This window comes from Salvelinus namaycush, chromosome 2 (assembly GCF_016432855.1).
Source record: "Salvelinus namaycush isolate Seneca chromosome 2, SaNama_1.0, whole genome shotgun sequence".
NCBI classification, from domain to species: domain Eukaryota; kingdom Metazoa; phylum Chordata; class Actinopteri; order Salmoniformes; family Salmonidae; genus Salvelinus; species Salvelinus namaycush.
In genome coordinates, this window is record NC_052308.1 from 49,966,330 (window position 1) to 49,992,994 (window position 26,665).

The following is a 26,665-nucleotide window of genomic DNA, read 5'->3' on the forward strand; positions in this document are numbered from 1 at the left end:
CGTTTATATATAAGCTATAATATAAACATTTGTTTTCACTTAATTTCCTTTTTGTTGTCAGGTGGCCGGAAGACGCCGAGGTAGGAGAATTGTGTTCGTTGCAGATTCTTCTCTGCATTTCAATTGGCTTCTCAGAGAGGCAGGGTAGCCTCAGCAACGTGCAGTCAGGTTCTCGGGCGCTCTACGGATCATTATATACGCCCAGCACTGCGATGCTGTTACCTGGTAAAGGGCGGAAAAAATCTCCAAGCTCCACATGACAGTATTTCGACAGAATGGTCAAGAAATCCGGCAACGGCGGTGTTTATCCGGGTCCAGCTGCGGAGAAAAAACTCAAAGTGGGCTTTGTCGGGCTAGAACCTGGGGCTACCGACTCAAACAGAGATGCGGCGCTGCTCATAGCAGGTGCGGACGCCAAGGCAACAACACGGGGCAGCATCCTTAGCAAACCGAGATCCAGCCTCTCCGGCAAACCCAAGCCTCCAAAGAGAACTGTCTTCTACAGAAGACTGCAGAATTTTCTTTACAATGTTTTGGAGAGACCAAGAGGATGGGCATTCATTTACCACGCATACGTGTAAGTATTTGTTTACATGGGTTAAAAGCATGACCAGGGTGCTAAAAAAAATGCCCCCAGCCTCCAACACGGTCTCGGGAGGCGTCTGAAACATTGTTAATTATTGTCTTTATATAGGCAGTGAAGACATTCAAACGACAGACTCACCGGGAAGTGTAGCGTGAGGGTTGTTGCGCGTGCGGTAGTTTCCCAACTGGGCATACCACGTAATTTCAACGTGTATATTGGGTAATATCTGGTTAAAACATTGAGCAATGAGATTACAATTTACAGGTAACTGCCAAATAAAGGAAACATTCCAGTTAATGAGGGATACAAGTATATTGATAGCAGGTGCTTCCTGAGTTAATTAAGCAATTAACATCCCTTCATGAATAGGGTCATGTATAAAAATGACCAGTTGCCCATTATTTTTGCTACCATGGCTAGAAGAAGAGATCTCAGTGACATTGAAAGGGAACTTAGGGGTTTAAAGGGTGTGTGTGTCACCAGATCTCAACCCAACTGAACACGTGTGGGAGATTTCTGGCGCAGCAACTGAGATGGTGTTTTCCACCACCAGAAACAAAACACCAAATTATAGAATTTCTTGTGGAAGTGTGGTGTCGCATCCCTCCAGTAGAGTTCCAGACACATGTAGAATCTATGCCAAGGAGCATTGAAGCTGTTCTGGTAGCTCGTAGTGGCCACATGTCCTATTAAGACACTTTGTTTGTGTTTCCTTTATTTTAGCAGTTATCTGTATATTCACCCAATCAAAAAGACAGCTAAAAGTTAGTTGAATTGCCAATGAGTTATCACTATGCTTTCAACCATCTAAAAGCACAACCAAATTCCAATGGAAAAACAATGTCTGATTTTAGGTTTAGTCTCACTGCCCTTTCAACCATTTAAAAGCACAGCAAAGTTCAAATGGGAATACGAAGTCAGATATTTTGTTTATTTATACAACAGATTCATGTGTTATAACAGTGCTGCATCTAATAGCAGAACCAATGACCTGGATTGCAGTTGAGGTTCCCTGGGTGCAAGGGATCAATGCCGTTTAAGATTCTGCACATGATTATTATTACAGCAATTTTGAATGTCCCCACAGACCTGCGACGACCTATGCATGCGATCTTGAACTTATCTTGAATATGACTACAGAAGAAATGTGTAGTTACAGTAACCTAAATGTGGCCATGAATGTGTCATTCATTTTAAGGTTGAATGTTACATTAGTTTGTAAGACTAATTCACTGTATTACAAAAGTAATATTGAAATTGTGTTTGGTTGACAACACAACCAAATATCAACATTTTAAAGGAGACGTACAGTGCATTCGGAAAGTATTCAGACCCCTTGACTTTTTCCACATTTTGTTACGTTACAGCCTTATTCTAAAATGTATTCAATAATCACACCACCTCCTCCATGCTTCACGGTGGGAACCACACATGCAGAGATCATCCGTTCACCTATTCTGCGTCTCACAAAGACACGGCGGTTGGAACCAAAAAAACTCATCAGACCAAAGGACCGATTTCCACCGGTCTAATGGCCATTACTCGTGTTTTTTGGTCCAAGCAAGTCTTCTTATTATTGGTGTACTTCAGTCGTATGTTTTTTTGCATCAATTCGACCATGAAGGCCTGATTCATGTAGTCTCTTCTGAACTGTTGATGTATCTGTTACTTGAACTTTGAAGCATTTATTTTGGCTCCAATTTCTGAGGCTAGTAATTCTAATGAACTTATCCTCTGCAGCAGAGGTTAATCTGCGTCTTCCTTTCCTGTGGCGGTCCTCATGAGAGCCAGTTTCATCATAGCGCTTGATAGTTTTTGCGACTGCACTTGAAGAAACTTTAAAAGTTCTAGAAATTTACCGGATTGACTGACCTTCATGTCTTAAAGTAATGATGAACCGTCGTTTCTCTTTGCTTATTTGAGCTGTTCTTGTCATAATATGGACTTGGTATTTTACCAAATAGGGATATCTTCTGTATAACACCCCTACCTTGTCACAACACAACTGATTGGATCAAGGAAAGAAAGAATTCCACAAATTTACTTTTAACAAAGCACACCTGTTAATTGAAATCATGAAGCTGGAGTGTGCAAAACTGTCAAGGCAAAGGGTGGCTACTTTGAAGAATCTTAAATAGAAAATATGTTGATTTGTTTAACACTTTCTTGGATACTACATGATTCCAAAGGTGTTATTTCATAGTTTGAATGTCCTCACTATTATTCTATAGTCTAGATAATATTTTTTTTAAATGAAGAAAAACCCTTGAATGAGTAGGTGTGTCCAAACTTTTGACTGGTACTGTGCATTATGCTCCATACATACATACATGCATACATACAGACCCTGTATGCTACAGTAGAAACGACAACACGATATACAGAAAATAAGGCACTTACTTTGATAGCAACGCACACATGTCCAAAGTTATTATTTGTAAGGAAAACAACAATGGAACAATGTGAGCACCAGCCAGAAAATGTGCCAGTTCATACAAGACTGCGCAAATGTCTGCATACTTGATGTGCGGAAAAAATGGGGAAGGGCTCTCCTCAAAGAGGGAAGTTTGTCCGGCTCAGTAAAGCCTCAAACATAAATTGCCTGTGAACACTGAAATGGGCTACTTCTATGTGAATTAATGAGGAGGCGGAACACACCTCAATTCAAACTGTTGTTAGAAAATACAACTTGTTAGAAAATAATTAGAAATTGACAAGTTGAAACAGCCTATAGATAATGAGCATGCAGCGCTTGTTAACTAACATGTTGCGTAACAATCACGTTTTGGAATAGTGAGTGTGTTCTCACGTCACGTGCTTAAAACAACTCATGCTGGGGCGACCGTTAGAAATATTTGGAACTCACCTATGAAAAGGTTAAATGAAAGATGTTTGGAACCACCAAGACTCTTCCTAGAGCTGGCCGCCAAGTGAAACTGAGCAATCAGGGGAGAAGGGCCTTGGTCAGGGCGGTGACCAAGAACCCGATGGTCACTCTGACAGAGCTCCAGAGTTCCTCTGTGGAGATGGGAGAACCTTCCACATCTCTGTAGCACTCTGCCAATCAGGCCTTTATGGTAGTGGCCAGATGGAAGCCACTCCTCAGTAAAAGGCACATGAAAGCCTGCTTGGAGGCACTTAAATGACTCTCAGACCATGAGAAACAAGATTCTCTGGTCTGATGAAACCAAGATTGAACTCTTTGTCCTGAATGCCAAGCGTCATGTCTGGAGGAAACCTGGCATCATCCCTACGATGAAACATGGTGGTAGCAGCATCATGCTGTGGAGATGTTTTTCAGCGGCAGGGACTGGGAGACTAGTCAGGATCCAGGGAAATATGAACGGAGCAAAGTACAGAGAGATCCTTGGTGAAAATCTGCTGCAGAGCGCTCAGGACTGGGTGCAAAGGTTCACCTTCCAACAGGACAACGACCCTAAGCACACAGCCAATAGAATGCACAAGTGGCTTTAGGACAAGTCTCTTAATGTCCTTGAGTGGCCCAGCCAGAGCCCGGACTTGAACCAGATCGAACATCTCTGGAGAGACCTACAACTAGCTTTGCAGCGACGCTCCCCATCCAACCTGACAGAGCTTGAGATGATCTGCAGAGAAGAATGGGAGAAACTCCCCAAATACAGGTGTGCCAAACATGTAGAGTCATACCCAAGAAGACTGCCAAAGGTGTTTCAACAAAGTACTGAGCAAAGGGTCTGAATACTTATGTAAATGTGATATTTCAGTTTTTTTTTTATACATTTGCAAACATTTCTAAAAACCTGTTTTTGCTTTGTCATTATGAGGTATTGTGTGTAGATTGTGGGGGACGACGACAATTTAATCAATTTTAAAATAAAGCTGTAACGTAACAAAATGTGGAAAAAGTCAAGGGGTCTGAACACATACCCGAATGCACTGAATCTACTGCTTGGATAGTTCCATCTGAGCCACCGGCTTAATCCAATTCTTATACTTGTATTTTTGGTTGAGTTGGAGACGTGAATCCAACATATAATTTGTTAACTTGTCGACAAGTTAATAGGCTACTCATTGTATTTGAAATGTGATATTGAATTCTGTTTGTCAATGCAACCAAATATCAACATTTAAAGGGGATTCATCTTCTGCTTGGATATTTCCATCTGTGGAACTTGGTCTGGCTTTAATTCCACTTTATCTACAAATGAATCATTGATATGTTGGATTCACGCCTTCATCTCAACCAAAAATCTAAGCTGAAGAGTAGGACCAAATCAAGGACCATGTACAATTTAATTAAAGTTAGATTTGATTTAGTCCTATTTTTTATGACTTCAATTTTTGGTTGAGATGGAAACGTGAATTCAACATATCAACTATTAATGTGTAACCCATCCCCCCCAAAAATCTAGATTTAGCTCAGCCTAACACTAGTTCCTTATTCTGAAAATCACTCCGCTCTCCGTAGCTATGCCACACTGGCTAATGGCTACTATGGCAAATCATGCTCGATCACCTGAGCAAACTTTCACCATCTAGCAGCCTAGTGTGAGCTTGTTTTAATGGCCTTTACGGTAGTTAATTTGTCAGCTTGCTAATGAAGTTGTATGGTACCCAAGCTATGGGAATGTTCTCAAAAATCAGCATGTATCTGACTCTGACAGCTGGCACTGTGCCTCACTTCTTTATAGCATTTGGCCAACGTGATAACGTCACAGCCAGTGCAAGTACAGTGTGTGATGCGGCACTCGGCACACTTATCACAACTGAACAGAAACTGCCTGATCATGAAAACTCACTTGTGCTATTAGCTAGAATGTCACTACACTAGCTAGCTAGACGGAGTATTCAGCATTGTGTGTGAACTGGCGTTTTTTAGCATCCCTTTCATTTCATTATGGATTGATATGAGACTGGCTCAGCCAGCAAGCAGACGCAGGGTTGGGGAGTAACTGTTTACATGTAATCTGCTTACAAAAAAACTTGAACTGTAATCAGTTATGTTACCAGGAAAAATATTGCAATCAAATTACAGATAATTTTGAAAAACTAGATGATTACTTCTTGGATCACTTTTAAATGTTTGCGAAAAAAACAAATACATTATCACACCTTTCTGTTTTCTCAATGACTTTGAATTTAGCTTTGAAAAAAGGTGCAAGTTTAAGTTTGTTCCACCTGAGCGAATCCTTTTTGTCTTCTTCTAATGCATTTTAAGGGGAAAGTAATCAAAAGTAACAAAATAATCAGATTACTGAATTTGGGTAATCCAAAAATTACCTTAATGATTACAGGTAACTAACTAGTATCCGTAACAGATTACATTTAGAAAGTAACCTACCCAACAGATGCTAACGTTAGCTAGGTAGCACATAAATACTGATTCTACAACCACAAAACACCTTAGCTAAATTTAGGATTAAGTAGTGAACTTGATCATGAAAAAAATAAGTTTTGGGGAAGATTAACTCTGACTTTTTTGATGATGAAAGGGGTTTCAGAGGATGATGTTGCCTTGGTAATATCTTCTAGTGTTAGAACAGCACATTGTAGCCAACCTCCTTTTGAGCTATCCCATGAGTGTTTGCGAGTTATCAGACAGATCAGTGCAGATGGCCATGAGACAATGACCCTGGATGGGAGACCAAAGGGTAGCTATAGATCCAGTAGGAGGTACTGCCAAAGATATAGTTAAAAATATATATATACTGGATATAACGTTGAAGATCTGACGTTGTTTTAAAGGTACAAATTCAACATATTTTCCACAAGGTTTGTCTCTGTTGAAATTTAGTTTACAATGATGACATAATCCTGTGGTTAAAATGTCACACTCAAAACAACGGTTTTGACTTTGGATGACTTTTTTCAAATCGAATGTGTTTTCCACTTAGATTCCACATCACAATACATTGACAAATGACATTGAAACAACATTGATTCAACCAGTTTGTGCCCAGTGGGTTGGCACGAGCAGAAATCATTTCAATATCATCGTACTTTAATTAGGCATGTATGTAGCCTATTCCATACATATCCTTTATATGGGTGTGAATGGTGGTACGGGCTACATTGTTATTAGTTTGTGATAACAATCTAATCTGGGCTACTTGGCATCACTTTGAAATCTGTCATTCCTTTACATTTTTGTTCATGTTGTTGACATAGCCATTTGATAGTACTTTATCCATTTAAAAGGCAATCTAGGCGATCCATGTGATTATGCTTTTAGGAACGTGGATTATGCATTTTTCCATCAGATCATAGACTACTGCTGTGTCAGTGTGAATTCCTTAAATTACACAGATATGTTGAATTTTCAACGCTTTACAGTGGCAGTCACGCCAGAATTTCCCCTCTAAACATAGTTACTAGTCTGTTTACTGCTGCAACCCTTCCAGGACTTTTCTTAATTCAGCACCAAAAGCAACTGGACAGCTCCACTAGTTCCTACTTTGTGTTCACATAAAGCAAAGCACATGGCTCGAACACCATTGCATTTGCGCCTAGATTATTGAATCATGATATTTTTTTCTGTCTGGCTGTTTTCATTTGTTTTTCAATGCAGTATGGATATTTTTTGGGAACAGAGTAGAGCTTCTGATCAATGAGCATTTATACGCTTTGTCTCTCCATCTTCCCATCGCTCACATCCTGTTTTCTCTATAAATACAGTTGTGGCCTAAGTCAGAAACATGAGGTTCACATCCTTAGGCAGTTTTTCTCTTTCTCTTTACCAATGAATACAGTAGGCTTTTGTCAAGTACTGATATCCAATAATACGCCTATTCTGTTTCTCTCTTCCTCCTTCCTATAGAACGAACATAATATACTTTTATCAAGTCATATGCAGTTAGTCTCTCTCTTTCTCCTTCCCATAGACAATCACAGTAATAGGCTTTTATCAACATTATTTCCTGCAAAAGCACTACGTCTACTCATTTGGAATCTGGTATGGGCGTTTTCACACTGGGACAGAGTTCACCCTGTGGTGAACAGGCTAGTGGGTTCAGACCAATGATTTATCAGTGGTTCTAGTGTAGCCCTGAACTAGCACACCTGATTCACTAATCAAGGGCTTAATGATTTGTTGACAAGTTGAATCAGGTGTGCTACCTCTGGAATAGTTCAAATACATGGAACGGCTGGGGGTCCCCGAGGAGAGGTTTGAGAACCACTGCACTAGATGACTGACGCTGTGTTAAAGCCACCGTGCCTCCATCTTGGCACTCGCCCACCATTGTAAAAAATATTTTGGAAGCTCTAGAAATGCATTTATTAATGTCTACATTTTTTTTTGCCACATTTATTATATTACAGACAGCTGAATTCCTACTTTTAAATTACATTATGTAGTTATATGATATAGTTTTCAGAGATTGCTAATGTTATTGTTCCCACTACAACAGGAAAATGCTTAAAAACATGTAATTCTGTCATAACATTTTTTCAATTAAATACTATAGAATTCACCGGAGGTTGGTGGCACCTTAATTGGGGAAGACGGGCATGTGGTAATGGCTAGAGTGGAATAAGTGGAAAGGTATCAACAACCTCAAACACATGGTTTCCATGTGTTTGATGCCATTCCATTCGCTCCTTTCCAGCCATTATTAAGAGCCGTCCTCTCCTCAGCAGCCTCTACTGGTAGAATTCCATTCAATCCTATGGAGGACTGCTTCTACTTGGGAATGCCAATATGGCCTCTCAATGTCCAATACATGGCATCAGCAATCCATGGTTTATATATGTCATTGGTTCAGACTCTTTGGCATTTTCACCCAATGGCTAGAGTTTGAACCCAGGTTAACCTGCCCAGGGGTGAAATGGTCAATGTGGAAATGCTTATTAAACAGAAAATCTAATGACAAGAATACAGGCTGTATCACAACCGCCCGTGTTTGGGAGTCCCATAGGGCGGCACTCAATTGGCCCAGCGTTGTCTGGGTTTGGCATGTGTAGGCCGTCATTGTAAATAAGAATTTGTTCTTAAATGACCTGCCTAGTTAAATAAAAAACAAACAACATGCCTTTATCTAGCATAAAACTGCTATCTATTCCAAGCTGACAATAACATAACTGTGAATGCTGTTTTGTTTTAGTTTTTTTTGCTAGAACTCTGTGTTGCCGCTTACACTCGCGCGCAAGCGGCAGCACGGACCTTTTGCATTGACCAAACAAACACCTATGTATATCTAGGCGTGTGTGCATACTGTACATGCATGAATGTGTATTGGGTGCTTGCTGTGACCAACCCAATGTCGAGGCATGGTTTATTTTACAGTGCTGGCACAGTTATGGCCCCAGGGGGCCTTGAGATCTATCCTGGGCTGTGCTGGGTCTGAGCAAGTGGCGCCTCAGCACTCGACTGATTAATGAGTCATTCGGGAGGTAGATAGTGAGCTCACCTGAGTAGAACTGATAAGACCAAGGCACTGCCTGCCAAGGCACTGACTATTACATCTGGCTGCCTGGAACAGTAACACACCGCCTAGGAGATAACGACGGGACAAATGGATTCCTCCTTCAACATGAGAACTGTGCCTGAAAGCCTGGTTGGCGTTTGCAGTGATAAAGCAAGAGGAGAAAGACAGAGATAAGGAATTGTCTGGCAAGATTGTTGAGGGATGAGAGGAGGGTTTCACAGCAGTCTCGATACAGGAGACTATTGCCAGCATGCAACAGATTGTATCTAGAGGGAGAATGCATCCACAATGAATGCTTTGAGTGATATAAATCTCCGTGTCCAGGCACTCCTGTCAAATTAGTCCAGGCACTCGGTCAGATTAGATGTATTTGTGTTTTTGTTTCCTAATCACCAAATACTGATAAGGATTCTAAAACTTTTTAATGCAGACTCACTCATCCCAAAATGAACATTGTGCCCCATTCTGCCTTAAGCTAAAAAAAGAAAGGGAGCTCAAAAGAACATTAAATGAACCCGACTTAGGCTTCATGTCCTTTTTCCACCTTTGGGATTTACATCGGTGCTCGGCCTAAAGACTCAGCCTTTTGTGTTTCCATGACTGAGGCTGGGGCCAAAGAAAAGTATTGGGCGGGCCCACATTGGTCCCACTTTGATTTAGTGCCATTGGGAAGTCTCATTATAATGTAGCCCAAGTGTGATTAATTTCAACTAAATTACCCAAAATGTACAACAAAACAAAAATCTTCATGTGGGCCCAGGAGGTAGCATTGAGAAGACGTAATAGCAGCTGTAGTGGCATGTAGAGGCAACACCTGTCCGGCAAAAGACTGTGGGCCAAGTGGCTAATGAGGCTGAAAAACAGTGACTGCCATTTGGGTAAGGGTGCTACCAGCTCCAGTCTCCCAGTTGGATTGGTGTGCTTGCCGAGCCCAGACTCCAGGCACTCTCACTGCTAACAAGGAAGATATGTGCAGTATGTTGCAGGTGGTAGTGTGACAATCTCATTCCCAGACACTTCCGCCAAATGCTTTGCCCAATAGCCTGGGGACAAGGTTTTGTACTGTGACAACACTTTACTTAAAGCCAACAGGTAGGTTATAATGCATTATGATGTGGTTATGTATTGTAAGACTTGTCATTAGCATGTATGACCCCTTTTGTAATGACTTAGTATCTTTTCATAATGACTAAATGCCGGTCATTTTGAATCATTTAGCAGACGATTTTATCCAAAGTGATTTACAGTCATGCGTTCATACATTTTACGTATGGGTGGTCCCGTGAATCAAACCCACTACCCTGGCGTTACAAGCACCATGCTCTACCAACTGAGCTACAAAGAACCGCTTTCATTGGTGGACTTGTCATTAACATGCATGACCCTTTTATGATGACATAGTATCTTCTCATAATAACTAAATGCCGGCCATTTTGAATCAGTTGAAATGTTGATAAATACATAGATAAAACATACAGTATAAGCTTTATTATAACAAGTTCTAAACTATGATAGCTGAAGGCTTTAAGTAAGTGTTACTGGTAGTTTTACTATACGTAGTTGTGTGTTGGTGCGTATGTTTGAGAGCATGTACAGTCTATGTGCGGGGCTGTACCTCTGAGTGTGCAACCATACTGACGTTCGTGTGTTAATGTGTGCGTTCATGTGTGTGATGGCCGCAATTTGGACCGCATAGTAAAACCCAGGCCATTTTCATTTCACGCATGTTAACACTCACTTTGCACTATACACATGGCGATACACATAATATATAAAACACATAATATATGAATGCATACAATTATCTGTACGGTCCCGTTTTTGTTTCTTATAAATCTTTCCCCATATATAACTTTATTGCAGAATTACAAGTCATGACATTTGTTATCATTGTTTCTCTATGTTGAGTGCACGCTTCATAGTTCGCGTGGTAACAGTCACTGGTATAATTTAGCTAATCTAACTTTATGATTTAACCATTATTATTCTCAAACAAACAGTCAAAGTTCTATGTGATGTCTTGTTAACCTCTGTGTCTCAGTAGAGTTACCGGCACCGTGCCTGCAGCATGTATGCCGCTGTTTTCTGTCTAGTAAAGGAGGTCCGACTGGAATCCCAAAGCATTTGAAAAACGCCTCTGTTCACCGCCAGGGCGAGTTTAAAATAGCCAAGTACAGTTATACATTTATATTGTGTACTGTTAATGCTAAAATAATGCTTGTATTTAAGAACCTGACAAGTACATCGAAACTTTATATTGTTATTGTCTGTATTGAAAATGTGTGTTTTGCAGACTCCCTTGGAACAGAGAATGGAACTGGACATTCCCCTTATAGTCTCTGTATAACCAACGATTATGGATATACTGACAAGATATGCCCTAACAATGGGAGTTGTTGTCCACAAAGCGGCACGGCAGGCTGTCTAACTCCCGCCTATCCTTTCTTTGGATTGGTGGATGCATCTCATTATTGTAATCCTTTTATGAATATTTGATGAGGGTTGTTGACGTCAACCGCCTGTATTCAATGGAGAGAGATGTTACGCTACTAGCCTCATGTCATGAATATGCATAGCCAATCTCGAGACAACTTTTTTCTCAAAGTTGCCAGGGATGTCACGTGTCATAATTATATCCGAACATTCATAACAACTTAAGCATTACTATTCAATCAAATAAACCTCATGTAGCAAGTAAGTCATACAATTTTTGTTATTGACCAAATTCGACACTCATTGACCTCTGTAACGAAAATACATCATCTGCTGGAGGGAGACAGATTGTCCACCTAGTTGGGCCTCTCTCTTCCGCTTCCTGTCTGGTGTAACGTCCCTTCCTGGGAGTTGATTTATGGTTTATGAATGTTCTGTTCCTGCACTTTAGACCTCAGTTATTTTTTAAGTTGAGACTTTATAGGACAGGCAGTTTTTTTCATTTAATTTATTAATTTTGTCTGTTTTAAAGCACTTGTATTTTTCAATTTTGAAGAATAAAACCCTTACATTGTCTCTCGTTGCCTGCTTGGTCATCCTTAACAATGTGCATAGGCACGTTGGGTGGCTTGGGCTCTGCAATTTAGCGAAGGTCTATGGCTACGCTGTGTAGTACGCACAGACTGGCTCTAATAACATAATGTCTGCTCCTCAGAGGCGTCTGTCACACTGCGCAGACATTCCATCAATTGTGCAAGTGAGGAACCCAGCCTGTGTTGTGTGTTGAACGGAACGCTAACCAAAGACTGTAGCTTGGCCGCAATCAGGCAAGGTCAGGCGAGACATCGATGGAGAAAAGATTGGCCATGTCATTTCCTCCCGGCTTCTGAGTAGTTTCACGTATTGCCATTCGGTTTTGTAAGTCCATTTTTGGAGTTTAGATTCTCTAGAGATGGAATAAGCTTATTCTGACTTGTGGGTTTTGTGGTAAAACACTGGTTGGTAATGTGGTAGTTTGATGTTATGGTAAGGCTGACTGCATTTACATGTGTTAAAATCGAGGGCTTGAAGGAAAGCCTTGAAATTTACAGAAAATGATTGAGTATGCCAATATTATCAGAAAAAAATAGGCCTACTTCTGTAACCATATTCACAAAGAGTTGGAGTGCTGATGTTTTATTTAATTAGGAAAGTCAGTTAAGAACAAATTCTTATTTACAATGAATCCTAGGAACAGTGGGTTAACTGCCTTGTTCAAGGGCAGAATGACAGATTTTTACCATGGCAGCTCGGGGATTGGATCTAGCAACTTTTCGGTTACTGACCCAACGCGCTAATCCCCCCTCTTATTCATTCTGATTTAAAAGGCAAAACAGATCCCAGATCAGTACTCCTACTCTGAAACACTTAATGAATACAGGCCGTAGTCTTCTATTTCTACCCTTATCGTCCCTTATTTGCTCAAGATGGTGCTGTGTCCTTAAAACTCTTCTACGATTGTATTCTAGGGCAGATTGTGCTGAGAGGCTTTATGCATTCAGGCAAAACTTGTTGTTCTCTCAGCTTGGTGTAAAACAGGCAAAAAAACACCCTGAAAAGTGATGAGTGCTCAGTCGCCATGACTTGTTTTCCTCAGGAAATACATCCGGCCTTGCAATTCATTCATTAGACGTAATCAGTTAGCCACTTGGAAGGAGAGCAGTGTGCTCAAGTATTTTATGAGTGTGTCAAAACCGACACCATTACGGAGAGACATTAGAGTTGACTGTCATTTGAGTTGACTGCCATTTGAGTTGACTGCCATTTGAGTTGACTGCCATTTGTGTTGAGTCATTACGGTGGTGCCAGCCTTTGTTTTAGAGTGCTTGACAAGCACCGGTTTTAAGTGTGTGTGTGTGCGTCTGCGTATGTGTACCAGTGTCTGCGTGCGTTTGCATAAATGCGTGTGTGTCTACCTTGCCATGTGCTTACACACCGTACATGGAGACTAACAGACACAATTTGCACCTCGCTGTAGTAGCTGACAGGTATCAGCCTGCCTCCAGTATATTAGGGTTAAATAGCGGGAAATGGGTTACTTAGATTTACTGAGATTTCAAGCCCAAACCCACTTCTGTTTCCCGGATCAAATCACTGTGAGAAACCAGTCAATTATAATACATTTTTCTATGAACAGCATGTGAAATGGAACTGTTACATTATATGCAATGTCTAAATATTGCTTCTCTATGGCCTGCTCTGCTAGCTGCATGATCAATCAACGCTCAAATATACAACGCTTGATATACCATCCAAGGTGTAATTAATAACTTCACCATGCTCAAAGGGATATTCAATAGGTGCCCTTCTTTGCGAGGTATTGGTAAACCTCCCTGGTCTTTGTGGTTGAATCTGGTTCACTGATGAACTGTGCAGAATGAAGACTCATGGCAGTACACTTGAGAGACATTAGAGGAAGGATGGCCTCGCTGTCCACCTACTGGCCTATAAAGACCACCAGGCAAGCTAACCCCAAAACACTGTTCTCTGCCATCATCCACCTATTCAACGCTGCAAACTCATGCTGTTCAGCAGCCTCCTCTGAACAGTGCAATCGCTTCTCTGATTTTTTCAAGACTAAGATTGACACCATCAGGACAAACATCATGGCCTCTAAGACGGCCTGAGCCCTCAACACAGACTGCCCCTTCCTTCAGCAACTTTACAGAAGTCACATCCTCCGCTGTGCAGTCAATCATCTCTAAAATGAAGGCCACCACTTGCTCCCTTGACCCTATCCCTACTCAAAACCTGCTCATGTAGCCTGCTTATGTTTGTCACCACCCTGATCAACAAGTCCCTGTTGACCGGAGAGGTACCATTGATCTTCAAAACAGCTGCAGTGGCCCCCTTACGTTAGAAGCCCAACCTTGACCAGGACATCCTATCCAACTACAGGTCCATCTCCAACCTCCCCTTCCTATCAAAAGTACTGGAGAAAGTGGTTACAAACCAGCTTCAATCGCATCTGTCATCTAATCAGTTGTACAAGGTTTTCCGGCCCTTGAACATCACCGAAACAGCTCTGGTTAATGTTACCAATGCCCTTCTGATGGCTTCTGATTCTGGATCTCAGTGCTGCCAATTGTGCGCCGCCCTATGGGACTCCCAATCACGGTCGGATGTGCTACAGTCTGGATTCGAACCATGGACTGTAATGATGCCTCTTGCACTGAGATGCAGTGCCTTAGACCACTGTGCCACTCAGGAGCCATGACCAACATGACCAATATATATTGTCCTGCTAAAAGCCCATCCTAGAAACGTTGTTTACAGAATTCACAGCCTGCGTCGCTTGTGTAAAACAGGGTTAATAATAATAATACTTTCCCCCTTCCTCTTGTTAAAGATTCCAATCGATAAAGTTTTTTTAATCAATTAGTATATTTGAGTTTAACCACAATATTTGTTGTATTATTTGTTCTGTCTTTTCTGGTGGATTAAACTGAAATTGCAACCAACTTTCTACGGCTTGTTTAAAAAACAATGATATTTTGGAGATTATTTTGTTTTCAAATAACCGAAAGTGAGCGAGGAAAAAGGCCATTCTTGAACCCGAGGTGAGACATTCTTACAATTTTTTTAGGTGGGAACAATTGTTTTTTATTGGGTCACAAGGGCAATACAATCATAAAAGTAACATTACATTTCCCCCCCTTTTTACTTACACTCCCTCCCACCCATTCCAAACATACCCCTGCCACCCCCCCCCAAGATAAAATAAACAACTTGAATATACACAGCATAGTCATTTTCTAATACAACACCAGCGATTATAAGCATTTTACATCACATCTAACAGTTTAGAGATATCTGAGGTGGCTACTTTCCATGTTTCCAGAGTGCTAGGACTGGCTTTATTCATATGGGCAGTGGATAACTCCAACATAATTACATCCTGAAAGTATGCTAGCCATTTCCTTATATGTAGGTCATGTGGTGGCACCCAGCGCTGAACACATTTTTGGGGGGCAGCAGTCAACCCAGGCAGCAACACTTTTCGCTGTTTCTCATTCAGCTGCATGCCTGTATCATCGTTTAGCAACAGCATAATTGGTTCAAGGGGTACAGTTTTGTCAATCATGTCAGAGAGAATAGACGACCCTTTCCTCCAAAACTCATAAACCTCAGGACAATCCCATATCATATGTTTGTATGTACCAAGTGTATTGAGGTTACATAGGTCACAGTATGGGATTTGAGCCTGTTTTGCATGAAATCTTACAAGTGGTGTCCAGTACGATCTATGACAAAGTTTAAAATGAATTAATTGATGGTTTGGGTTCTTTGATGAGTGAAATATATTCTCCCAGACATTCTCCCAGTCAATAGCCTCATCATCGACAGCCAAATCATTTACCCATGCTTTAACCATTGAAAGATCTTTCTGCTTTAATCGTTGAAGATGAGAATAAATAGTAGACACAAAACCTCTGGACTGGAATGTTAAAATCCACTCTATCACCGGGCGCCTTCCCAAACTTGTACCCCATGGAACCCCATATGCACGGAGCGCTGACCATAGTCGAAGATATATAAAGAATGACGACCCTGGCAAATCAAAACGAAAACAAAGTTCCTGAAAAATAAGAAGAACCTTGGAGTTGAATATATCCCTTAGATTATTGACCCCTTTTGCAGACCAGGCTCTAGACTCAAACAGTTTATTACCGGAAGTAATAGCCTTGTTATGCCATAGAGGGGTATGGAGATGCCATTTCCAGTTACCACCTACGCACTTCTCAACCTTCCTAAAATTCTCTATTGTATTAGAAATTATCGGACCAAAATACAACATGCATTTCTTATTATACACTGCTCAAAAAAATAAAGGGAACACTTAAACAACACAATGTAACTCCAAGTCAATCCCACTTCTGTGAAATCAAACTGTCCACTTAGGAAGCAACACTGATTGACAATAAATTTCACATGCTGTTGTGCAAATGGAATAGACAAAAGGTGGAAATTATAGGCAATTAGCAAGACACCCCCAATAAAGGAATGGTTCTGCAGGTGGTGACCACAGACCACTTCTCAGTTCCTATGCTTCCTGGCTGATGTTTTGGTCACTTTTGAATGCTGGCGGTGCTTTCACTCTAGTGGTAGCATGAGACGGAGTCTACAACCCACACAAGTGGCTCAGGTAGTGCAGTTCATCCAGGATGGCACATCAATGCGAGCTGTGGCAAAAAGGTTTGCTGTGTCTGTCAGCGTAGTGTCCAGAGCATGGAGGCGCTACCAGGAGACAGGCCAGTACATCAGGAGACGTGGAGGAGGCCGTAGGAGGGCAACAACCCAGCAGCAGGACCGCTACCTCCGCCTTTGTGCAAGGAGGTGCACTGCCAGAGCCCTGCAAAATGACCTCCAGCAGGCCACAAATGTGCATGTGTCTGCTCAAACGGTCAGAAACAGACTCCATGAGGGTGGTATGAGGGCCCGACGTCCACAGGTGGGGGTTGTGCTTACAGCCCAACACCGTGCAGGACGTTTGGCATTTACCAGAGAACACCAAGATTGGCAAATTCGCCACTGGCGCCCTGTGCTCTTCACAGATGAAAGCAGGTTCACACTGAGCACATGAGCACATGTGACAGACGTGACAGAGTCTGGAGACGCCGTGGAGAACGTTCTGCTGCCTGCAACATTCTCCAGCATGACCGGTTTGGCGGTGGGTCAGTCATGGTGTGGGGTGGCATTTCTTTGTGGGGCCGCACAGCCCTCCATGTGCTCGCCAGAGGTAGCCTGACTGCCATTAGGTACCGAGATGAGATCCTCAGACCCCTTGTGAGACCATATGCTGACACATGCACATTTGTGGCCTGCTGGAGGTCATTTTGCAGGGCTCTGGCAGTGCACCTCCTTGCACAAAGGCGGAGGTAGCGGTCCTGCTGCTGGGTTGTTGCCCTCCTACGGCCTCCTCCACGTCTCCTGATGTACTGGCCTGTCTCCTGGTAGCGCCTCCATGCTCTGGACACTACGCTGACAGACACAGCAAACCTTTTTGCCACAGCTCACATTGATGTGCCATCCTGGATGAACTGCACTACCTGAGCCACTTGTGTGGGTTGTAGACTCCGTCTCATGCTACCACTAGAGTGAAAGCACCGCCAGCATTCAAAAGTGACCAAAACATCAGCCAGGAAGCATAGGAACTGAGAAGTGGTCTGTGGTCACCACCTGCAGAACCATTCCTTTATTGGGGGTGTCTTGCTAATTGCCTATAATTTCCACCTTTTGTCTATTCCATTTGCACAACAGCATGTGAAATTTATTGTCAATCAGTGTTGCTTCCTAAGTGGACAGTTTGATTTCACAGAAGTGGGATTGACTTGGAGTTACATTGTGTTGTTTAAGTGTTCCCTTTATTTTTTTGAGCAGTGTATATACCAGACAATAACACATCTTGCAATCTAGTAGGTGAAACAAGTTGAATAGTTCTCCAAGAGACTGATCAGACCATGATCTAAGTGGGCGTAACTGGAAAGACTGGTGGTAAATACAAACATTTGGTAATGCAAGTCCACCATTACACTTCTGTCATTGTAACACCTCAAACCTAATCTTTGGATGTTTGCCATTCCAAAGGTATTTACGTGTACGTTTATCAATCCTTCCCCAATAGCCTACTGGTGGAGGGAGTGGGATCATCATGCTCAGGAAACTAATACGTGACAACACATTCATCTTTATGGAAGCAACCTTAGTTTGTAAAGAAGCAGGCAACTTCTCCCAAACGGTTAAATCCTGTTCAACTTCCGTGTAAATCTTCTCATAATTAAACTTCACCAGACCATGCAAAGATGTTTGTATACTGATACCCAAATACATTGGGCTGTGCTTTCATAGGAATTGTTGAGGGAAGTGAAACTTTCTTGGCCGCTTTATTCTGTAACATTAATGTGTCACGCCCTGGCCTTAGTATTCTTTGTTTTCTTAATTATTTTAGTTAGGTCAGGGTGTGACATGGGGAATGTATGTGTTTTTTGTAGTGTCTAGGGTGGTTGTAAGGTTTAGGGGGTTTATTAGAGTAGTTGGGTTTATGTTTAGTATAGAAGTCTAGCTGTGTCTATGGTTGAGTGTAGGTATCTAGGAAAGTCTATGGTTGCCTGAATTGGGTCTCAATTAGAGACAGCTGGTTATTGTTGTCTCTGATTGGGAGCCATATTTAAGGCAACCATAGGCTTTAGCTGTTTGTGGGGAATTGTCTATGTCGAAGTGTTTTGTGTCAGCACTTATGTTTGTATAGCTTCACGGTCGTCTGTTTTGTTGGTTTGTTTTGTTTTTTCCTTCTTTAAATAAAAAGAAGATGTACTTTCCACGCGCTGCGCCTTGGTCCTCTCTCAGTCCCTTTGATGATCGTGACAGAATTCCCCACCAATGCGGGATCAAGCAGCGTGAAAAGCGGCAACAGGAGCAGCGCAAGGAGGAATGGAAATGGGAGCGTAATATGGACTACACTACGTGGGAGGAGATCGACAGGTGGGCGATCGACCCAGGGCGAGTGCCGGAGCCAGCCTGGGATTCTCTGGCGCAGTGTGAGGAGGGATACCGGCGAATGGAGGCAGCACGACGACGCGGTAGGAAGCCTGTGAGTCAGCCCAAAAAATTTCTTGGGGGGGGGCTTAGAGGTAGTGGGCCGAGGGCAGGTAGGAGACCTGCTCCCACTTCCCAGGCTAACCGTGGAGAGCGGGAGTACGGGCGAACACCGTGTTACGCAGTAGAGCGCACGGTGTCTCCTGTACGTGTTCATAGCCCGGTGCGGGTTATTCTACCTCCCCGCACTGGTAGGGCTAGATTGGGCATTGAGCCAGGTGTCATGAAGCCGGCTCAACGCGTCTGGTCTCCAGTGCGTCTCCTCGGGCCGGCATACATGGCACCAGCCTTACGCATGGTGTCCCCGGTTCGCCTACATAGCCCGGTGCGGGTTATTCCACCTCCCCGCACGGGTAGGGCGACGGGGAGCATTCAACCAGGTAAGGTTGGGCAGGCTCGGTGCTCAAGGGAACCAGTATGCCTGCACGGTCCGGTATTTCCGGCGCCACCTCCCCGCCCCAGTCCAGTTCCACCAGTGCCTACACCACGCACCAGGCCTACAGTGCGCCTATTCCGGCCAGAGCCATCCGTCTGCCCAGCGCCATCTGAGCCATCCGTCTGCCCAGCGCCATCTGAGCCATCCGTCTCCCCAGCGCCATCTGAGCCATCCGTCTCCCCAGCGCCATCTGAGCCATCCGTCTCCCCAGCGCCATCTGAGCCATCCGTCTCCCCAGCGCCATCTGAGCCATCCGTCTCCCCAGCGCCATCTGAGCCATCCGTCTGCCCAGTGCCGTCTGAGCCATCCGTCTGTCCCGAGCCATTAGAGCCGCCCGTCTGTCCCGAGCCGTCAGAGCCGTTAGTCAGTCAGGAGCCGCTAGAGCCATTCGTCAGTCAGGATCTGCCAGAGCCGCCAACCAGACAGGATCTGCCAGAGCCGCCAACCAGACAGGATCTGCCAGAGCCGCCAACCAGACAGGATCTGCCAGAGCCGCCAACCAGACAGGATCTGCCAGAGTCGCCAGCCAGCCATGAGCAGCCAGATCCGCCAGCCAGCCATGAGCAGCCAGATCCGTCAGCCAGCCATGAGCAGCCAGATCCGTCAGCCAGCCATGAGCAGCCAGATCCGTCAGCCAGCCATGAGCAGCCAGATCCGTCAGCCAGCCATGAGCAGCCAGATCCGTCAGCCAGCCATGAGCCGTCCAGCCAGGATCCGCCAGAGCCGTCCAGCCAAGATCCGCCAGAGCAGTCATCCAGCCAGGATCCGTCCCTCAGTCCGGAGCTGCCGTCCCTCAGTCCGGAGCTGCCCCTTATCCTGGTGCTGCCCCTTATCCTGGTGCTGCCCCTTATCCTGGTGCTGCCCCTTATCCTGGTGCTGCCCCTTATCCTGGTGCTGCCCCTTATCCTGGTGCTGCCCCTTAGTCCGGTGCTGCCCCTTAGTCCGGTGCTGCCCCTTAGTCCGGTGCTGCCCCTTAGTCCGGTGCTGCCCCTTAGTCCGGTGCTGCCCCTTAGTCCGGTGCTGCCCCTTAGTCCGGTGCTGCCCCTTAGTCCGGTGCTGCCCCTTAGTCCGGTGCTGCCCCTTAGTCCGGTGCTGCCCCTTAGTCCGGTGCTGCCCCTTAGTCCGGTGCTGCCCCTTAATCCAGTGGGGTTAATGTGGAGGGTGGCCATTTGGAGGAGGCTACGTAAGCGGGTAGTGACTATGGTGGGGTGGGGACCACGACCAGTGCCGGAGCCGCCGCCGTGGACGGAGGCCCACCCAGACCCTCCCCTAGACTATGTGCTGGTGCGCCCGGAGTTCGCACCTTAAGGGGGGGGTTATGTCACGCCCTGGCCTTAGTATTCTTTGTTTTCTTAATTATTTTAGTTAGGTCAGGGTGTGACATGGGGAATGTATGTGTTTTTTGTAGTGTCTAGGGTGGTTGTAAGGTTTAGGGGGTTTATTAGAGTAGTTGGGTTTATGTTTAGTATAGAAGTCTAGCTGTGTCTATGGTTGAGTGTAGGTATCTAGGAAAGTCTATGGTTGCCTGAATTGGGTCTCAATTAGAGACAGCTGGTTATTGTTGTCTCTGATTGGGAGCCATATTTAAGGCAACCATAGGCTTTAGCTGTTTGTGGGGAATTGTCTATGTCGAAGTGTTTTGTGTCAGCACTTATGTTTGTATAGCTTCACGGTCGTCTGTTTTGTTGGTTTGTTTTGTTTTTTCCTTCTTTAAATAAAAAGAAGATGTACTTTCCACGCGCTGCGCCTTGGTCCTCTCTGTCCCTTTGACGATCGTGACATAATGCTGATTTATCTTATATCCGGACAGCTATTTGAATTCTTCAAATGTGGATAATAAAGATCAGATTGGATTTTGAATATCTGTCATATATAGGAGAATATTGTCTGCATATCGTGATATGGTATGAGAGGAGTATTTAATCAGTATAGGAGAAGCAACTACCTTCTGCCTTAGACGTTGTGCTAAAGGCTCTAGCGACAAAATGAATAACGTTGGGAATAGGCCATCTCCTTGTCAACATCCCCAGAAAATAGGGGATGGACTTGAGTGTATGCCATTAGTAGAAACCATAGCAACAGGGTTAGCATATAACACACGAACCATATCGCTAAAATTCTTTCCCAAACCAAATTTTTTCCAAAACAGCCCGCAAGTACTGCCATTCAAGCCTGTCAAAAGCCTTCTCAGCATCTAGAGACAGCACTGCACACGGTGTGTCCAGCTGTTGTAGTTCATGTATTACATGCACAATAATTTACACAGTCTGTGTGATATATCCCTTTCTTTGGCAGTAGAGAGATTAATATATATATTTTTAAACCTTGTCGATGGCCGAATGAATTGACTCCAATAATACAGGTCCTAAAATGCCCAATTTTTTTTGTAACAGCTTAGGTGGAATGCCATCCGGGCTAGGTTATTTACCCTTTTTAGCACCTTTCAGTGCTGAATCCAGTTCCTCTAATGAGATGGGTCGGCCCCGATCCGCAGATTGCTTCTCCTCCAATACGGGCAAATCAAGATTATCTAAAAACTGCTTGCATTTGTCTGGTTCAAACTGGATGGAAGATTTATATAACTCCTGGTAAAAAGACTGAAATGTTGCATTCATTTCCTGTGGATTAGAAAGTAAGCCTTTAACTGGTGATTGAATAGATTCTATAGAAGTACAAGATTCACTTTGTTTCAGTTTTAAGGCTAGAAGCCTGCTGCGTTTGCTCCCATTAAAATAATAGTTCTGCCTCACTCAATGCATGATGAACTCAGCTCTCCTCCTTAATAAATCTTTCAGTTCCATTTTAACCACCCTCAAATCATTGCTGACATTATTTGAGTAATTCATTTTCAGGTTCTGTTCAAGTGATTAAAATGTTTTCTTCAATAACTTGATCCTGTGATTCCTGGCTTTATTGAAGTGGGATGCAAAAGAAGATGTAAAGTCTCTGATAAACCCTTTAGTAGCCATCCATGTAAACCTTGGGTCCTCTACAGAGTCCTTTGTTTTTTGCTAAGAATTCAACTACTTTGGCTTGAAATTCAGCCCCCCCCCCCCCCCCCCCCCATCCACACAACCCCGCTCTGTAGGTCTCTAGAACTCGTACCTATTCCTCCTAAATAAAATATAATATATATATATTTTTTTTAATTGAAAGTAGACATTCAGGGTGATTATAACCAAGCGAAATTACACTTGTGAAGCTGTGTAGCCAAACATGAAAACAAAACCTGTCTACAGTGGTTTAGGAAAATAGGGACACAATGAAGTGATAAACGTTAATCACCTCCAAAGATATCAACCCCTACTAATCACGTTCCAACTTCAACATATGTCGTTGAAACGTTAGGTAGTCCGACGATTGCTGTAAATCCAAGAGTTCAAACAGTGAAAACATTACCATATTTTCTGTAATCCGGTACTTAATAATAATAATATTGAAGAAATCATATTAAGCGTCCCAAATAAAGCTCCGCTAGCCAGCTAATGTTAATCCTTAGCTCCAACAGTGAAGGAAAGCGTCCTCTGTTTTCGGTCCCGGTACTAGGTGAAGTTCCTGTCCAAAATTAAGATATATAATAGTTGAGTAGTCAACTAAACATTAGCTAGCCGGGTTAACTGCATCTTTAGTGCCCAGTTGCTCCCATTTCATTCTCCGCCTCCTTATCATCCTGCTGTCCGGGCCCTTCCTTGGCATCCGTAAAGGAAATCACTCTCCGGGGAGACTTCTCCGAAATTCCTCTGCCTCTTTTGCGGAGGTGAAGGAGAGCTGCTCACCGTTGAAAGTAAGTTGCAGGGTAGTGGGATAGATCATAAAAGAGGATATGCCCTGCGTGTACAACACCCTCTGGACATCTGAAAATGCTTTCCTTCGCTCATTTGTGAAGGCACTGTAGTCCGCATAAAAACGTATGGTTCTCCCGGCATCTTGGATGAGCGCATTCTTTCTTGCTTCCCGCACTCCTTGTAGAATAGCATTGCGGTTGTCCTTCTTTGCATTTTGGTTGTAGATCCTGTGGGCCCTTTCCATTTGAATCGGAGTAGTATCAAGTTACGCAATCCATTTGGGAAGGATTTCTTGCAGGAAAGCAATTGCATCACCTCCCTCCCGGTTTGTAGCAATCCCCGTGACCCTCACGTTATTGCGTGTCTTGATCCTTAAGTGACGACATTTTGAACCGCATCTTCTCAAGTTCCGAAGTGCAGATGTTCACGTCCCTTTTTAGGCCCCCAGTTTGTATTTTGAATGATTTATTTCTGTTTTTAGAGGGAGAGAAACCAAAAGCCCACCTTTGCCTCATAAAACCTTTTTTTGGAAGAACATAGTATATGGGATTAATTTTAAGAAATGTAGCTTAATTAATTTGATTAATATTATGGTGTTTCTATAATTTAAAAAAACAAAAAACAAAAACCCTCAGGGTTTCCGTTTGGAAAATATGGCGCTGTACAACATTACCTTTATTTAACTAGGCAAGTCAGTTAAGAACAAATTCTTATTTACAATGACGGCCTACACCGGCCAAACCTAGACGACACTGGGCCAATTGTGCGCCACCCTAAGCGACTCCCAATCACGCCCGGTTGTGATACAGCCAACCTAACTAAAAAATAAATTTGCCGATACAATTTCCCCCCTACCGTCCTTCTTGGCAAGAGTCTATTGTCCTGCTAATAGCCCCTTAATGGCGCTGCACAACATGACCGGTCAGGAGTAGGCTACAGTACTATAGTAAGAGCAAAATAATCCTAACATTTTCACACCCTAATTGTAGTCTAACCAATACCAAAACAGAGATTCAGTGAAAATACAAATCTTGATTTATCAAGACCAGTCCCCATGCTTGTCTGAGAGCAGCGCTGTCTTGACCTCTGAATGCTGTCTCTTTCATTAATTTTGAAAGAGTATTTCCAGTAAGCAACTATTTGTTTACCTTCATTAGCCTACTTTGTTCCAATATTTCTGTCATTCAGTGATATTTATTCCCATAGTAATTCGTTATTAATCCATAATGAAATAAACATCTGCATTTTGAAAGAGTATTTTATAATTATTTTATTAACGAAATAATAAAGATGCTGATGAAGAAATACAGTACTACACAGTATATGCTTTATCCAACATTTTGCGGTTGCTTGAGGTCATCCACACACCATTTAAACATTTGGATAATAAAGCATTTAAAGCATATTGAAGATAGAAGCCACCTGCATTTGTTTATTAGGCTACTGTGCAGTCTGACAAGTAAACAGCCTACAGTACATACTGTAGTAAACAGGGTAAAGTGCCTAATTCCTTACATAAGGGAGAGCAGGCCATGTCCAGACTTTCTCAGTGACCTCAAGTACTCATTAACTCTGTCTTTAATGCTTTTTCGGGTTGCATCAGTCATGGGCAGAAACTTCTGAGACACAGTATTAATGATGTACACCTGGAAGTTCACTGGTAAGCCACATTTGCATCGGGATCCATCCCAGTTTGTAACGGCAGATTTCCTCCTCTTCGTCTGATGAGGTGTAGCAGGGATCGGACCAAGACGCAGCGTGGTTAGTGTTCATCATGTTTAATTAAAGACGATAAACATGAACACTACAAAACAATACATGTGGAAAAACCGAAACAGTCCTATCTGGTGCATAGACACAAAGACAGAAGACAACCACCCACAAAACCCAACACAAAACAGGCTACCTATATATGGTTCCCAATCAGAGACAATGACTAACACCTGCCTCTGATTGAGAACCATATCAGGCCGAACATAGAAACATGAAAACTAGACACACAACATAGAATGCCCACTCAGCTCACGTCCTGACCAACACATAAAACAAAGAAAACACAAAAGAACTATGGTCAGAACGTGACACAGTTGGTATTCTGTGTCCCCTCGTGGTATCTCTCTTCGGTTACACATCATTGGAATAGCAGAACCGCATAACGGTACATACAGACCTTGGTGTGCCTGGTGAGCAGTTTGTCAAGTTCTGTTGTCAGAAGAGGAATGGACATGTCAGGGTGAACCGATGACCTGACGAACCCACCAGGTATGTTGATTCTGCCTGTTGGAGGTGGAGTTCCAGAGCTCACAGGTGTGCCTGGCATGGATTGTGACTCCATCTCGTTCCTCGCCCTCTTCAACGCATCATTCTCTGCCTGACTCTCCGCCAATGCCGCCTGACTCTCCGCCAATGACGACTGACTCTTTGCCAATACCGCCTGGCTCTGGACCAATGCATCAGCTGTCGCCCGTATCTCTGCCGTCAGATAATGTTTCTCTTTCTGCTGGTCTGCCTTCAATGACTCGATCTTGGTCTTCAAAGTTTGAATCTGATCCATGTGCACCTTCATCAGATGAGCAGAATGGTACCGCCCTGAGCCCCCATCGATTACAGTGGCCTATGATAGAAACGGCAGATCAATTAAGAATTAAAAGTGACTCCAACACACAAATGCTGCGTACACATTATAAGAATCTGGCAAAACTAACCGCTTTCTTGGCAACCATGTGTTTTTTTTGGTGCGGCCCACTGTCCAGCCCTTTCTCCACTGATCTCCACGGATGGTTGTCGGCGTGGTTGTATGCTCTGCAAAAACACATTGACGTTTTTAGTACACAATTGTTTTTTATTTAACCTTTATTTAATTATCAATTTTATTACACAGTATGACTACACATTGATAGGGTATATACATATTTGTTTCATCGAAGCTTGCTTGATGAAAACAATGTCCATTTTGTCTGTTCTCTTTGGTCGCAATGTCATTTTTTAAAAATTAAAAGCTCATTTTTGAATGGTAACTGTGTTAAGGGTGGTGTTTGGGGGAGGGTGAGGAGTACTGGAAAGGTATGCCTTTCAGCTAACAATAGGCCATAAGTATACAGCAGATCACCTATTGTCCTCACTTTGATTATGCTGTAACAACATACTGTAGCACCATGACCAGGATCTCTATTCATTTAAGTGAGTCGATTAGGGTTTTCAGGAGGAATGGAAAATCTAGTACAGCCAATAAAGTTTTTTTTTATCAATTAGTATATTTGAGTTTAACCACAATATTTGTTTTATTATTTGTTGTCTTTTCTGGTGGATTAAACTGAAATTGCAACCAACTTTCTATGGCTTGTTTATAAAATTGTGATATTTTGGAGAGGATTTTGTTTAAAAA

The 26,665-nt window shown here is 43.1% G+C and overlaps 1 protein-coding gene across 1 annotated transcript in view; it reads left to right on the top strand.

Annotated features, from left to right (window-relative positions):
- Window positions 1–275: 275 nt before the first annotated feature.
- The window catches only part of LOC120022102 (potassium voltage-gated channel subfamily KQT member 2-like), a 91,667-nt gene continuing 65,277 nt past the window's right edge, over window positions 276–26,665 (top strand). The window contains exon 1 of the mRNA XM_038965928.1: window positions 276–577. Coding sequence (XP_038821856.1) covers window positions 276–577 — 302 coding nt within the window. The remainder of the gene's footprint in view (window positions 578–26,665) is intronic.